The 15,956-nt window shown below is 40.5% G+C and overlaps 1 protein-coding gene across 1 annotated transcript; it reads right to left on the bottom strand.

Moving 5' to 3' along the window:
- Window positions 1-952: 952 nt before the first annotated feature.
- On the bottom strand, window positions 953-15,556 carry LOC129758537 (chromodomain-helicase-DNA-binding protein 1-like). The gene is made up of 7 exons (XM_055756058.1): window positions 15,069-15,556; window positions 8,010-8,636; window positions 7,772-7,890; window positions 2,802-7,544; window positions 2,559-2,741; window positions 2,379-2,492; window positions 953-2,307 (listed from the first exon to the last, which is right to left on the bottom strand). The coding sequence occupies exons 1-7, from the start codon at window positions 15,075-15,077 to the stop codon at window positions 2,073-2,075; spliced, it is 6,030 nt and encodes a 2,009-aa protein (XP_055612033.1). The 5' UTR covers window positions 15,078-15,556; the 3' UTR covers window positions 953-2,072.
- Window positions 15,557-15,956: the final 400 nt, after the last annotated feature.

Consider the following 15,956-nt stretch of genomic DNA (forward strand, 5'->3'; position numbering starts at 1 on the left):
ATTATTTTAACATTTCAGAGTTTTAATTTTGTACGAGGGGGTTGCCAGTTTTTTCACTGGATTGGATCTAAGAGCACCTGTACCCGTGGTCCAAATAGCTGGTTTAGACCCAAGTTCCGACCAAATCAACCGGTGGTCCATTAGACTAGTTTTAACTCAACTTTTTTTAGAACTGGTATAAGGATTGATCCAAAACCTCCCAAACGGATGAGATTTGAATCCAATTTGACGAAGTTCTAAACCATTTGATTGACAGTTAATGGAACACGAGTGGGGTTGCCAGTTTTTTCACTGGATTGGTCTAGTTTCTTTGGTCCAATTCTTTTACAAAATTAGACCCAAAAATAGACCACGGATACAGGTGCTCTAATTTCGTTGCTCCAATTCTTGTATTATTGAGAATTTAAATAATTTTTTTAGAAATGTCGCTGGTGAACTGGCAACAAAACACAGACTTACGACAACCTAGTTCTTCAAATTTCTTTGTCGGAAGTCCGGACTTCCGAAGTAAAATTAAGTGCTGGCGCTATTATAATTAGACCCAAGAATAGACCACGGACACAGGTGCTCTTATACACTAAGAAAAATGTCTCAATGATTTTTTTATTTTAATTGAAGGAATTTTAACTTTCAACTCCGCAGGATTAAAAAATACGGAAAATTAACGAGCCTATAATAGTTCTAAATAGGTTTTCCCAGTTCTGCTGACCAATTGTCGTTTGAAAAACTTATCCGTTGCAACTAGGTTCAAAATTCATGTTGGGTTGACTTTGAGGGCTTGAACTTGTGTGTGGCTATCAGCTCAGATGATAAGGGCCATAAATAAAAAGATTCTTGCGTTTATATTATACCTACCCTTTTAACTGCCAGACTCATGTACACCAAACAAAATTCCACAAAATTAAAAATGAAAACTTCGGTATGTTTTAAAATAGTAAATTGAACCACCTAATTAATTTCATTTGTTTTATTTTGAATCATTGATGATATTGCGCACAATTCCATAGCAGTCGAGAAGAAAGTATTGGTTCCGAATAACGTTTGATTATTCGACAAGTGTCTGTTCTTGATTCTAATAGTGTTGGATTTTGTTCGACGAAATAATTTAACACCTCATGTTTTTAAATAATTGCTTTAAGCCTTGTTTTACTTCCTGATAAGATTACTGTCTTTTGTAGAGAAAGAATGTGTCTGGACAATAAGAAACTTTCTTTTGTTGGTTTTAAAAATAGACTTTTGTATCGACGATCGATTAATTATCATAAATTAAAATTTAACCTAATTGTTGCCTATGCATCAGCGTTTAGAAACGACAGTCTTTCTCGCAGTCACACACGTATTCAAAATAATTGTGGTCACGCGAACCCTTTTCCTGCACTTTGATCTCAGATACTTCTTATCGTCCCCGTAGGATCTAATTCTCTCCTATTTACCAAAACACACTCGCGATTATTTTACAATAATGTACAAATTCCGCATGCGGTACTCCAAACTAGAGACAATCTATGTCCTGTTTCATAAAGAACAATTCCAAAAAACTGACTTACAGAGGAAATGCTTCTTGATCATTTATCCCGGATAGTTTCTGTTGAAGGTGTTTGTAGCTCACTCGAAACTAGTCTTAACTAAAAAGGACGAAAATTGAGGTATGAACATCGAACTTATACACGACAATAGGTTTTGTTCCATGAGGCGTTTTCAATTATAATACAGAAAAGTAAAACAAATCCTCTATTGTAAATATTAATGAGCATCTTTTGTTTCTCACAAATGTTAGCAACTTAATAAATTACAACAGGTTACTTAAAACATTACTAATTCGTAATAAAAAAAAAACCTAATTCGACAATCTGTACACTAAGTTCGTCTGAGTTTGTAGAAAACGCCGATAACGCTATATATTCCTTTCTATATAGCATTTAAGGGTTCCGACAGTCTCCACATCATTGGTTTAGACTCAGATAAATTGAATAATGCCTATATTACAGCTAAATATGCACAGCTTCAGAGACACGGTCCTGTTACCGTTTGTGGCTTTTTTTAGAATGGTCCTTGGACGAGGGAGGAAGCTTTTAAGTATTGGCTGGTGGGGCTCGACGATCACCCCGCCCTCCACCAGATCCACTTCCACCACCCCCTCGGTAATCCATGAAAGCGTCGACCCCGCCGGGTCCTGAACCACTGATTCCGCCTCCCCCACCTCGATCATAGCCAGCACCATAACGGTAGGGACTTTCACCCTGAGGGTAGTAACCTCCCGGGGGCATGCCATAATGATTGTTTGGATATCCTGAAGGTGCTGGATACCTACGCATACAAAAAATAAACGATTGATTTAGAATACGTTGTTTATTGAATATATTTGATCGATTCAATACCTTCGCTGGTCTTTATAGGGCCGTTCGCCACGATCTCGATCCCTGTGATCTCGATGATAGCCAGTGGGTGGATGTCTACCATAACCTTCATAACGATCTCTTTTATCACTGAACCTGCCAATTTAAAGCGAATCTCTAGAAATATGTCTTTTAAATAAATTTGTTACAAGAAAAACCAACCTGTCTCGTCCACTGTATCGATCGTCTGGATAAGGTGCCCCGGTCCTCCCTGCATCAGGGAATATTCCGCCGCCACGCATACTCGCTTGCGCTCCGTGAGGTCCACCTCGTCCCACTCCAGCGCGAGCTCCACGATCTCGCTCGCTGTAATCATCCCATTTTTTGTCACGATCGCGATTGTTTCTATAACGAAATTTTACCATAAGTTTAAGATTCCATTTGCAAGAATTTTACCTTCATTACCTTCCATCCCCATGCAACCGTTTGTACTCCTTACTATCCTCCTCCAGTTCTCCTTCTTCCAGCCTCCTCTTGACCCCGTGGGGACTTCCGCCGTCTTCTGCACCATCATGGCCCAAATATCTGTCTCGATCCCTACGGGGATCTCCCTCATTTGTTGTAGCTCCCCGATCAGGAGTACCAGTTGCTCCAAGCTGGCGTTTTTTCTCCTTTTCTCTTCGATTACTACTGATGGGCTTTTCTTTCTCCTGATCTGCTAGCGGTGTACTAATCGTCATCGGAATATTGGCTTTCTCGCCATCTTTTCTTTTGATTTTCTTTATTTTGCCAAGTGTCTGTAGCGCTTGAGGGGCACCAGGACTCTTTTTCGGGGTCTTTTCTTTGGCTTCTTTTACCGGCGAACTGTGGCTAACATCCTTCGAATGATGATGGTGATGGTGGTGGTCTTTCTTTTTATCCGCACTTCCACCGTCATCTCCTTCAGAACGTTTCAAAGCATGCTTATAGATTTTAAACAGTTTCTTCGCATCAAATTCAGTGAATTTGGACACGAAGTTCCATAAATTACTCCTCCATTCTTTAATCTTTTCCTGGCTCTTGTAAGCCGACAAACACTGGCCGATGTGATTACCAATGGCGAGCAGGCAGGATCTGGTTTGATTAACTTGTTCCTGCGGCGGAAGCGTCTCATCAGGATTGCCCAATGTCATTAGAGCCTTTTTTACTGGACGCATCTTTTCCTTGCATTCGTTAAACACTTTTGGGTCAAGCTCACTTATGACGTTTAAAGCACCAGGTTCATTGTCTGAAGCAATGTGTAGAGGGTCAACATCCTTTTTCTTTTCCTTTTTAGTAGGTTTAGCTTTTTCTTTTTTCTTGCGTTCTTTCTTTTCTTTCGTCGATTTTGAGCTTTCTTTGGGTCCGTTAGAATTAGTATCATGATCATGAATCGAATCAGATTCGGAAGCTTTTTTGTGCTTTGACGATGCAGGTGTTGCTGTTCTTTTGTCCTCCGATGCGGAAGATGCGTCATTGCCAATGTCCATTTCGTCTTTCACCGTACGACTGGGAGACGCTGTCGGCGAATGGACGATAGCCGCAGAAAGAGCCTTTCCTTCTCCACGAGGTTTTCGTTGCTTACGAGGTTTCTTGTTCATTCCTTTCTTCAGTTCGAGATTCTTCCTTATTATTTTCAACAAGTACTCCGCCCGAGATTGCAAATGCTTGGCTTGAGGTTTTTTAGTAACATCGTTCAGGAGAATTTTGTCACCGAGATTCAAAGAATCTTCCAGCTTCATGGCTTCCCAGGAACCAATTCCCAGCTGGTAGATTCCTCGCAGCAGATTCGAATCATCTTCGCTAACCCAGGGGCAGTCGAAGTTGGCAGGACGAGTTTTAATATTCAACACCCATTTGGCACGTTCATCTGGATCTACAGGAAGGAATTCATCTAGCGGTTGTAGTTCTTCGACGCATTGCAGCAAAGTTTTCACATTGAACGAAACACCACCAAATTTAATCGAGAAAGCCGATCGAGGTCCTTTTTTGGTTTTATCGTCAGCGAAATTCTTTTCTTTGTCTTCGTTTTCTTTTGAGTGTTCCATAAACTGAACGCATCTCTCATGTAGCAACTCACCAACTCGCTTGAGTTCTGATAGTGGCTTCTCTTGAAGTTCAGCATCCATAGCTATGGCTTCCAGGCGTTTTAATGGGGCAGGAAACTTTTTGTATGCCTTGATAAACCTCCTTAATTCAGTATCCGTGAAGCCGGTTATCTTTTCCTTGTTTGATGGCCTGCCTCTACTACTAGCTTTCTTGCCTCCTGCTTTTCCTTCATCGCTAGCATCCGAACCGTCGTCACTATCTTCTTCTGTTTGCTGCTTTTTGCGTTTTTTACCACTACCAGTTCCCTCTTCATTAGCTTGATTTAATTGTTGCAAGGTTTTCCTTCGAGGTGGAAGATAGAGTTCATTCAACTCTTTGTCTCTTTCCTCAGCCTCTACTTTTTCTCGTAAGTCTTGCGGAATAATATCATCCCAATCTTTAGTATCATTATCCTGTTCTGCTGCAGATGGACCTCCTTTCATTGGCCTTCGGATGGCATTTTGTGTCTCTTTTTCTTCATCGAAATCGAACGTCGTAACATTGAATGCCGATAACAGTTCATCTCCTGGCATTTCCGGAGCCTCATCCCTTGTTTCAGCCCTTTTAAGAATCTCATCAATATCACAAACCAGATCGTTCTCCCCTCCTTCATCTTCTTTAAACAATTCCTCGGCACCGAATTTTAGAATTGCTGACAGTTCATCTTTATTGAACGGATTGCTCGTGTTGCTACCTCCGTTCTTATCAAGTACTGTGCGACCCGTAGTGTCCATTCGCTGAATGACCAAATGATCCAAAACCATCTTCTTTTTCGCTCGTTCAACAATGTCTTCTTCTACAGAACGCGCCGTTACCAGTCGATAGATGTTGACTTGATTTTTTTGACCAATACGATGTGCTCGGGCCTGAGCTTGGAGATCATTCTGAGGGTTCCAATCTGAGTCGAAGATTATAACCGTATCGGCAGTGGCGAGATTGATTCCTAATCCTCCAGCTCGAGTCGATAACAAGAAGCAAAAATCCGTAGAGCCCTCGGCGTTAAAATGATCTAGTGCTTGCTTTCGAATCTCACCCTTGATGCTTCCGTCCAACCGTTGAAAGGAAAAGTGTCGTTTCTGCAGATATTCAGCGAGAATGTCCAACATTCGCACCATTTGCGAAAATATTAATACTCGATGGCCGGTTTCCTTTAACCGACAAAGCAATTTATCCAATAATACCAATTTGCCAGATCCTTTAAGCAACTGTACCATGCGATCATCTTGATTGGAAGTTTGCGTTTCGAATTCATCCGGTCGTGTCAGAAGAGCATGATTGCAACACTTCTTCAATTCGATCACGATGTTTAGAAAAGTACCGGCTGAGCCCTTCAAACCTTTACGCAATGCGTCAAAATTTTTCGTCAATATCCACCGATAATACTGTCGCTGAATTGAAGTCATTTCAACCCGAAGAATTTGTTCCACCTTAGCTGGAAGACTTTTTTCAACATCTTTTTTTACCCGTCGCAAGATGTACGGTTCTAGTTCTTTGTGCAACTTGGTGTACGACTTGTCGTTTGTGGTATTGCCATAGTTTCGTTCGAACAGATCCCACGAATCGAACGTCTGAGGCATGATGAAATGCAACAGTGCCCAGAGTTCTTTTAGGGAATTTTGCAGGGGTGTTCCGGTAATAAGTAGACGATAATTGGTGTCGAATTCTTCCAACGCTTTGTACAACAAGGAATCATCATTTTTCAAACGATGAGCTTCGTCTACTAACAACGCTGCCCAACTTACACCACCAAGGAAAGTTTTATCTTTTAAAAGTATTTCATAAGTGGTAAGGATAGCGTTAAATTTAAACCTTTTGGAATTATCGAAGCACCATTCATACTGCCGTAAAATTTCCCGAGACGCAACATCTCCTAAGTAAGTGACGACATTCATATCCGGAGCCCAGATAGCGAATTCGCGTTGCCACGCAGTCATAGTACTCAGAGGCACGACACAGAGGAAAGGGCCGTATAGCTGCTGAGCTTTGTATAGATAGTACAAAAAGCAAATGGTTTGAATTGTTTTACCAAGACCCATTTCATCGGCCAAAATAACCGAATTTTCTTTGCACCATGTTAGAATCAACCAATTCAGGCCATCCATCTGATAATCTCGAAGTTTCAAGCCCCGCTCTTCTCCCAGATATTCTGGCTGTGATTTTAGGTGATGAAACTTGGGCCTGTTACGAAGAGCTTTGCAATGCTTTGAAGGGGTTCTTCTACTTTCCTCTCGTTCATGGAAGGCTTCGATTTTCGGCAACCATTTCTTAGCTATGAGACCCGCATCCTCCCAAGTGGCATCTGCATACGGCAGTGATTCCCACTTGCAGAGGTAATCCTTTCCACCTTCCGGTTTTTCAACCTGCGCTATGACTCGTTCAACATTGTAGTAACTTTTTAGGAGATCTTGTTGAAGTTCTTGCTGGCATTCGTAGTAATCAATGTCCTCCGGACCCGCTTGGTATTTTCTCCAATACTCTATATCTTTCTCTCTTTTGATATAGTTTTCTAATTTTTTCATTCCTTTTACTTTCTGATCTTTGAGGGTTTCCTCGGATTCCCACGTGCAATGTATGTATGACCAACCGGTCCATTTGATGAGATATTGAGGTTCAGTTTCCTTCTCGTCAGTCACATCTACTCCCTCGTTCGGGTCACCATTTTCATCAATGGCATAAACTGTAGTCACAGCTCCGGACGCTCCCTTTTTACCTATTCGCTGCCCGATGATCCTTTCGATCGTTTCAGTCTTTTCATCTTCGATGGCAGCAGCTGCGGCTGCCTCTTCCGCCTCTTGGTCAACCTCCAGCAAATCGTCACTGTCCGTTGGTTCATCGCCGCTCACCTCTTTATAGCTCACAGCCGTAGCTCTACGACTGCGACCTTGCCGGGAGTGATCATCACTATCGTCATCCGAAGAGTAGGCAGCTCGTTTCTTTTTCGCAGCCGCACTTTTCGCTTTCGGTTTGGTCGCAGGAGCTGTTCTCTTTTTCGAAGATGGCGCCGTTGTCCGTCGCCCGCTGGAAGTGTAACGTTCTTCTTCCTCGGAGCTTTCTGGCTCGCTCATGTCACTTTCTTCATCCGAAGTATCTGACTTCCAGCGACTGTTGAAAAACAAAGAAGAAAAACCGTACATAAAACTACCAGTTGGTTTGGTTTGCACATAAGCTAATTATATATTTTCTTGTCATCGAACAAACTAAAATTGGATTCTGCGCAGTAACCGCACTGCGTTGCCTATTTCTAGAACAGCTGCACGTTATCTTTAACCAACATAATGTTCAACTCAATAGAAATACGAATGAACACACAATTGTCAGCAAATACCCACCTTTTCTTCGCTTTTTTCTTTGTCTGGGTAGAACTGGCAGCGGCGGCCTTGCGCCTAGCTAGGACAGCTTTCTTATTGCGGGCATGATTTCGCCGTTTGTTAGCCGCGTAGTCTTCATCCTGTGGTTTTCCGACAAAAGTAAGAGTTTGCCAGAAGGGAAAGAGAATGGAAAATAACACATGAAGAAAAGAGTAACAATTTAATACAACCAATGATCCATAATGAAAGTGAATATTACATCGTAACTACTTTTAGACGAATGTTCCTCCTCTTCCGGTGAGTTTTGACTTTGTTCCGACTCATCCTGACTTGCGCTGGCATTACTCGCCTTGTCGCTTCCTTCCGAATCGGAGCTTTTCGCTTCGCTGTTCTGCTCATCGCCACTTTCCTCCGATCCCGAATGACCTTCGGAATGATCACTGCTCTGAGCTTTTGAGTTGTTAGACGCATTGTTGTGATTTATTTGCTTCTTCTGAGCTGCTTCCGCGTAATCGTCATCGTCCTGTTCTTCTTCATCGTCGTCATCGTCCTCGTCCTCCTCCTCACCGGGAGCCGATTTGCTCGAATTGTGCTGATTGGTGCTAGAGGCGGCATCCTCTTCTTCGTCTTCCTCATCGCCGGAAGCGGTACCATTCGGTTTGTCTTCGGTGCCATCCCGGGCATTGTCGTTGTGGGTGGAGGTGTTCACGCTGCTGCTGTTGTTGGTACTGCTTCGACGGTTCTGATCCTCCTCATCGCTGCTGCTGGAACCGCTGGACTGGGAACCGGAACCGGAACCGCTTTCACTTTCCGACTCGGACCCGGAATCACTTTTGCTGTGCTCGCTGTTGGATTCATTCTCCGAGTCACTTTTCTCCTCCTTCGACTGCAATAAGGGAGAAGCAAGCAAATTGGAAAATCGTGATAAATAAAAGTGCATATTAGGAATAATGTTATTATTATTTTATCTGAATGGCTTATTTGTCGAACAACTAAATTTCTCCTGGATGTGCTTTTCAATTAACCGACATTTTGCGACAACCGCAAACGTCCGATTACTGAAGGTGCGAAGAAAATAACACGTGTTCGTCAATTGGTTTTTTCTATCGAAGTGATTTTTTTGATTGATGCTCGCGTTCGTAAATTATAAACAAACGTATGCAAACGCATTGGAAAGTGATTTTACAGCTACCAAAAAATCGATCGACTTATGCATCGATGCATCACCCAAAAAATCAATTTACGAACACGCCGTATGTGTTCTGGTCAAATACGCTATTTTACATCATTTTTTTTTATTAATCAACGATTGATGACTATGAACAAATAAAGCAAACTGAATATGAATGAATTAAAAAGCTTAAAACAGTTGATATAAACTGTAATGGGTGAACACAAAATTATTGTGACACCGAAAATGTCATGCCAATTTTCTTATAATGTTTAGAATCGACTCAAAATTTTAGGGTAGTTTTATACATATTGAAACAAGTTAAGCGCCACAGACTTTCAGTGTGTGCTGCACGGCAAACTTTTACCCAAAACAGAAACACTCAAAACCCAAAACTTGGTAGCAATGATCATAATTTACTCTTTCAACATTCCCTAAGCTAGTTTAACATAATTTCTACTCACGGCCCGTTTTTCCTACCATAACAATACCAAACAATAACAACAATCATATCACAACTCGGACGGCACAGGTTTATCTCAGCTGAATATCACGGGAATATCTGGCAACCATGGCTGGTTGCACTGCTCCACGGGCACGCACCACTGCACGCACCTCCGCTGTCTGCTTCTGGCTGGTTCTGTTGCGGCTTGGCCAGAAGACTGAGCTGGGCACCATAGTGCGAACAACGGCCTTGTAGAAAACAAGCATTGTTTCTCTTTTTCTCAAAGGTTTCCTTCGCTATTTTATCACTCCCCCTGGTGGGACCGTTGGTATTGGTAAACCAGTTACTACCAGCACCAACCTGGTTTGACGTTTTCATCATCGGGGCTGGAGCTACTTGTTGTCTGGGAGTTAGGAAGAATGGATGTTTATCCGATCCGTTTTTATCCGAATTGTTTTCGCTCACCTCCCGCCGATGCGAAACGCCCCGGTCCTTTATAGATTACGGCTTCGGAATGTCACGGATTACGCGACACCAACAGAAACAGTGAGATGTTTCGCTGTGCTGTTGTTTTGTTTAATCCTTGTTTACGTTTACACATGCACGCTAGAAACTATTAAACCATATATGCTTCAAAAATAACCATTTTTGACCTTTTCCCGGGAAATGTCATTTTATGAGTTCTTCATGAGAACCCATAAAATGACTTTTCGGGGAGAATTAGAAATATGGTTATTTTTTATCCGTTAGAAAGATTACCGTAGAAATTGAAAAATGATTATTTTTCAACCGCAAGAGCTGTTTTATGCAATTTGTAAAATTGATAACAATTGTCGAAGGAATTAAGAAAAACAAGAGTCATCAGGATAGTAATTTTATTTCTTATACATTATGATAATACTTATAAACTATGGCCCATTATAATAGTTTGATAGCCTTTTAATTAAAGCAAACGCCAACAGTAGCCGAATCACCTGGTAGCAAAAGTAAAATTCCCCCACGAGTGCTACCGGGATAGGTGGAAACGAGCTCTTGCGGAATGGCCAATCCTTTATTCACTAGTCTGCTATCCTTAACGGGGTGAGGGTGGAGTCTGGCGAATAATCTTTGACTCACTGGTGAAGGTTTCTATACATTCCGACCCGTTCCAGCTCCTTCCGGATGGTGTGAAACACAATTCCTGTTGTACTTCCATTAGCTGTGGCTGGTAACGATGGACCGGTGAGTAAGTCCTCGTCCTATTGAATGTTGTTGGTGTATCTGCCGTGCCTAAACCGGCGTCATCACCGGATACCGATCCTGAAATTTTTTTTGGTTTATAATGTTGGGATCGACAAATAATTGGAAGATATCACTTACCTTTCTCCATCTCCTACAAATCCGAAGTTTCCACGATTTCCAGAACCGATTTTTCTGGAAACTGGATGCTGTTCCGCGGAAGAAAAAAATTTGCTTTATGGTCGTCCGACTGCAATTACCGCTTTCAAAATGGCGATATCAAATTATTCAACCATTTTCTGGTTAATACTCGAAAACTGCCAAAATGGTTAAAATTCTTTCTAGAAAAATTGTTGCAAAATAACCATATTGACGGTTCTGAAGTAAATATCATAAAATGGTTATTTAAGAACCATAAATGGTTAAAACAAAATGAGCGTGTGTGTTTTCATTTGACAGGTTACACTCTTAATTATAAACAATGAATGTTGGCTCGAATTAACACAATCGCTCAGAACTAAATAGCCATCAATAACAAATTACAGAGTTACAATATATTAACTTCAAAAATCAAAAGAAAAGTTAATCTATGGAGCCTTGAGTGTAAAATTGAACGCATTTTCACTTGATGCCCTCCATCAAAGTCTTGCAGTGTCATCTGGTACCAATTTTTTCTTCACATGTCCTTCTCGTCTTTGAGTGTCTTCTTGCTCTTCTGAAGTTCCCGCTTCACTACTGCCAAGTACTGCTTCACTGCCCCTACTCGCATAACAGTCCCATATGAATTTTCGTCATTTTTCATCTAACCTGACAGTTCGTCATTTTGAACATAGGGCTTCAATATAAAACAATAAAAAAAGAGGTTTTGTTCTAGAAATTTCGAAAAAAATATCAACTTGTGGCTGTCCCATTTGGAATATACCCGCATAACAGTCCCATATGTGAAATACCACGGATTTGGTTACTTTTCAATGCTTCTTTCGGCGAAATAATCTTTGATTTATTGCTTTGAATCATTTAAAAAAGATTTAACTCACTTGATGTCGAATTATGCACCCTAGTTTTCGAAGCCAGGTCAGTAAGAAGGAAGGAATGTCTTCCTAAGCGAAAAACTATCAGATGCAATCAAAAATCGTTAAAAGATTCAACTTACAATGCGGAATTCACGATGTTTTTCCAAAAGTATGTTTCTTTAAATGAAAATTGTATTTCAAAGTTAAAAAATGATCAAATTTAAGTCTTAGAAAGAAGCTTGGTGAGAAAAACATATTCTGTATGGGACTGTTATGCGAGTAAATTCGAAAAAGGTTTGAAATATGCTCGCATAACAGTCCCATAACGAAAAAAATGATGCTCCTGACCTTACCAATGACCCAATTTCGAAAATTTCAGGTCTTACGATTTATTATGACAACCTAGAACACATTCCATCAAGAGTTTTTCGTTTATGCTGAAAGTTGTGGTCATGATTTCAAAATATAATCCAAAACAGAAAAAGCTGATTTTCTCGCTTGCTTGTTTTTGCATATGGGACTGTTATGAAAGTAGGGGCAGTTCACCTGGCCCAACTCCGGACAGTTTGGGGGGTTCATGTCCTTTGAAACAAAATGGACAGAATTGGCTTCATACCACTCCAAGACACTTTTAGAATAGTGGCAAATCTGGCCAAAATAGCGGAGCTTCGGAGCTGCAAGAACGGCAAAAGGCGCTTCTCGAGGCACTCAGATTTGTAGATCTTGCCATTTACTGTGCCCTTTGTCACGAAAGGTTCACTCTCCAGTCCGCAAGAGCAAATGGCCTGCCAAACGTCTTCTTCTTAAATTGGTCGTCCACATCGAACTTGCTCTTATCGGTGAAAAACTCAAACCCTGGAATTTGTTAAAAATCGGCTTTTATATACGTTTCGTCGTCCATCACACAGCAGCCATATTTTGTCAGCATCTTCTCTTAGAGCTTCCGTGCCCGAGTTTTAGCCGTCGTTGCCGCTCATCGCGGGTTTGGGAAGTTCTGTACCTTGTATGCATGTAGTCCAGCTCTCTTCGTTGCACTCTGGAGGTAGCTCTGCGATATGCCGATCTTTTTAGCTAAATTACGGCTTGAGACGTTGAGAAATCCTACAGAAATGACTCAATCCAGCATTGAGTTTGGTCTACATTGACGATCCTGCTAAGCGCACTGCTTTCGTTTTTAGATCACTATGATCCCTCAACGAGTATAATAAGCTTAAGGAGTTACATGAAGCGCCGAAAATAGCTTATTGTCAAAATCCTACTCTGACTATTATCTCATGACTAGATAGATAAAAAGTTTGAAAAGAAAAATTTAACATACAATCATGAACTGGCATTAGTTTCTGTTTTTTGGCTCTATCATCTATTTTGAAACTCCTTTGTGAAAGTCTTCTCGAACACGTGAATAATTTTATAAAGAAACCCTTTCTTCAAGCTGATGGAATAGCATAATTCGTTTAGCTAGCAATATGGATCAAGGATTCTTCAGGCAGTGAATTGAACTCTTCTTAATTATTGTTGCATTATTTTCTACTTTTATTTACTTGTAAACCATCCAAGTATTAAACACTCCATTACACTGCACTCTTTAAAAAGGATACATTTTGGTCTCATTTTTCTAAAATACATCGACAGTTTATTTGCTTGAATCCATCTTATTTTGATTTAGTTCATCACCACACAATACCACTGTTATCTGCAATATTCTGATAAAAATGACGTTAAAAAATGATTGAAAAACAATAATTAAGTCTAAATTTGAAAAAAAAATCCATGTGTTTATCACGAATTATTCTGTTATACCAAAAGTGCTTAAAGTTTGTTCTGTTAGTTGTTCACTAGTATCAAACTATCGGATAGCCTAAGAAATTTCGTCAGCTGTCCAAAAGAATATTCTAAATTCTCAAGAAGTTCTCCTGTTCAAAACTAGAGAGACATACCTAACTAGAAGGATTGCCCAAAACTAGCATTATAAATACGCAACTTGATTTATCGTTCAAATAGTCAGATTTTTTGCTGATATTTATTTTATACAGGTAGACTCAAAAGAAAATCATCTATAAGATTGTATAATCAACAGCAAGCACGATTTGATGCGATTTTTTTTTCTAAAATAACATTCGTAAAATTATTAAAATAAATTAAAATAAAAAAAAACATTATTTGAATCAAATAATTTTGATTTGTACATTGTTCAAGCTACAATTACTAGTACCTCATATATAAAATTATAGAAAACCACTTTAAATTTATGCTTTTTTCATTGATAAGCATAAAAAAAAACATAATAAAAATCTAATATTAATGCAGCTTACACCAAGATAATACTTTTTGTCATTGATCTTAACAATTTCATCTTTCAATTATTAAACAACCGTTGATTTATCAACATAATTTCAATTTTTAACACTAAAATAGCAGCAAACCGGACTAGTTCCGAAAACTGAAGTACTTTTCCAGTAAAAGAAGCTTCCTAATGAGATTTTTTTTAAAGATTTTCTCACTTAAAAGGCAACAATTTCGATATGCCCTCGAGAAGCTCTTGAATCTGAGGGCACCACGATACAATATCTACAAATTTCGACAAAAAATTCGGAAAATTCACCAAAACCACAAAGAAAACGGATATCCTAAGGAATCTGCCTTAATTCCATGTCCCTGAGGCTGGTTCCAGAACATTTATTTGCGACGCAATAACCGAAAAATTGCTCCAGAGACACCTAAAACCGTCCGGAACAACCGGATTCCTCGAATGATCACTGTTTCTGCACAAAACCCGATTTTAACCGTAAAAACATCCCGAAAAGGACCCAACTTCTGGCCCCGGGAACAAATTTTTCACCACAAAGACCACGATTACGTAATCGTGAAAATTTTTAAAACTAGCCCGAAATTGACCACAAACCACTGGAATTGGTAGCAGCTGCAGGGTTTAGCAGTTCCGGAACCTAAAATTTTCGCAAAGAACCCAAAATCATCACTTTTCTCGGACTTGAAGTTTGACCGCGTGTTTCTCGAACAATCCACGTGACGTGGCACTTTTCAAGGGATGAAAATTCACCGAAAAACACGGAAAAATCCGGAAAACTCGTCGGATACTCCAAGGGGGGGAAGCTTTTCTAGTGTTTTGGAGCAAAATATTGAACTAAAATTGCATTTTGCGAAAAAGGGTCCCCCTTCGATTTTCGAAAATCCGGCCTCGTTAGAAAGCGCGGATTGTGGGGAACGTTTTAAAAGCGGTTCCAGGGTGGAACACGATCCGGTTCCCCGTCAATTCGATCACTTTCATCCGGAACCTCTTCCGGGTAGCTTAAAAATCTCTAAAACTTACTCTCTTAGGGGCAAAATTGCGACTAGGTCTTTGCGACAGCCACGCCCTGACCACACGGCAGACTCCCGGAAGAGCTCCAGAACATGAAATACGGAATATTTTAGTCGAATATTGTTTAAATAGCGAATAAAAAAGCAAATTACCTGGCTCATGATAATTTCCAGGCGGTTTTTCCTTATAAAGCTGGTCAAAATTCGATGCCGCAGGAGGGGGATTGCTTCCGGAATATCACATCCGCGCTAATCTGTCCAATTTCGTTGAAAACTATTAAAAATATTAACATTCAAACACGAAAATCGAATTTTGAATGTCCAGCAACGAAATTCATCACATCACTCAGACGCCATTTTGGATGACTTCGGTACCAGCGATAGCAACGATCAAGGAAAATTTCACTCGTCCTCCAAAAACTGAAGAACGGGATTCACTATTTACAGGAAACTGAACCAGAAATCACAGTCAAAACTTCCACTAACTTGTTCGCAACTCCTCAAAGTCACCGGTGTTGTTTGTTTTGAACCCGGGGGGATGCTGCACTGGATTGCACTCACTGAACTCTTGATAGGCAAAAATACTGAACAAAACTGGAGCGCTCTGTGCGATAGCTGCTGCTGTTCACTTCAATGCGCCATCTTCCAATGATGGCCGCGCTGGTCGTCGCAAATCGAGTCAGCAGACAGCCGTTGTTTTTTCGCATTTTTGCCGTCGCCGGGGCGAAAAGTGACGCAAAAGTCTACACAAAATGCCTTTTGAGCGCCAGCCACTGAACTGAAATTTCTAGTTTACCGTTGCGCAAGGGCCGCTTTCGATTTAAGAATTTTAACAACACGTTCTGGAATCAATGCCCATTATTTTTAGCTGATTCAGCTTCTAATCGCTTTGGATTTGAACCTATTTTCTAATTAACTGTGTTTTTGTTTTGCTCATTGCGTCTACCAGACAGTATCAAAAAAACAACGACGTGGAAAAAATTACATGCCCAAGCAACCAGAATTCCCTTAAAAAGGTTTCAAAGAAGCTTAATCAGCTCT

The sequence above is a fragment of the Uranotaenia lowii genome, chromosome 3 (genome assembly GCF_029784155.1).
Source record: "Uranotaenia lowii strain MFRU-FL chromosome 3, ASM2978415v1, whole genome shotgun sequence".
In the NCBI taxonomy this organism is placed as follows: Eukaryota; Metazoa; Arthropoda; class Insecta; order Diptera; family Culicidae; genus Uranotaenia; species Uranotaenia lowii.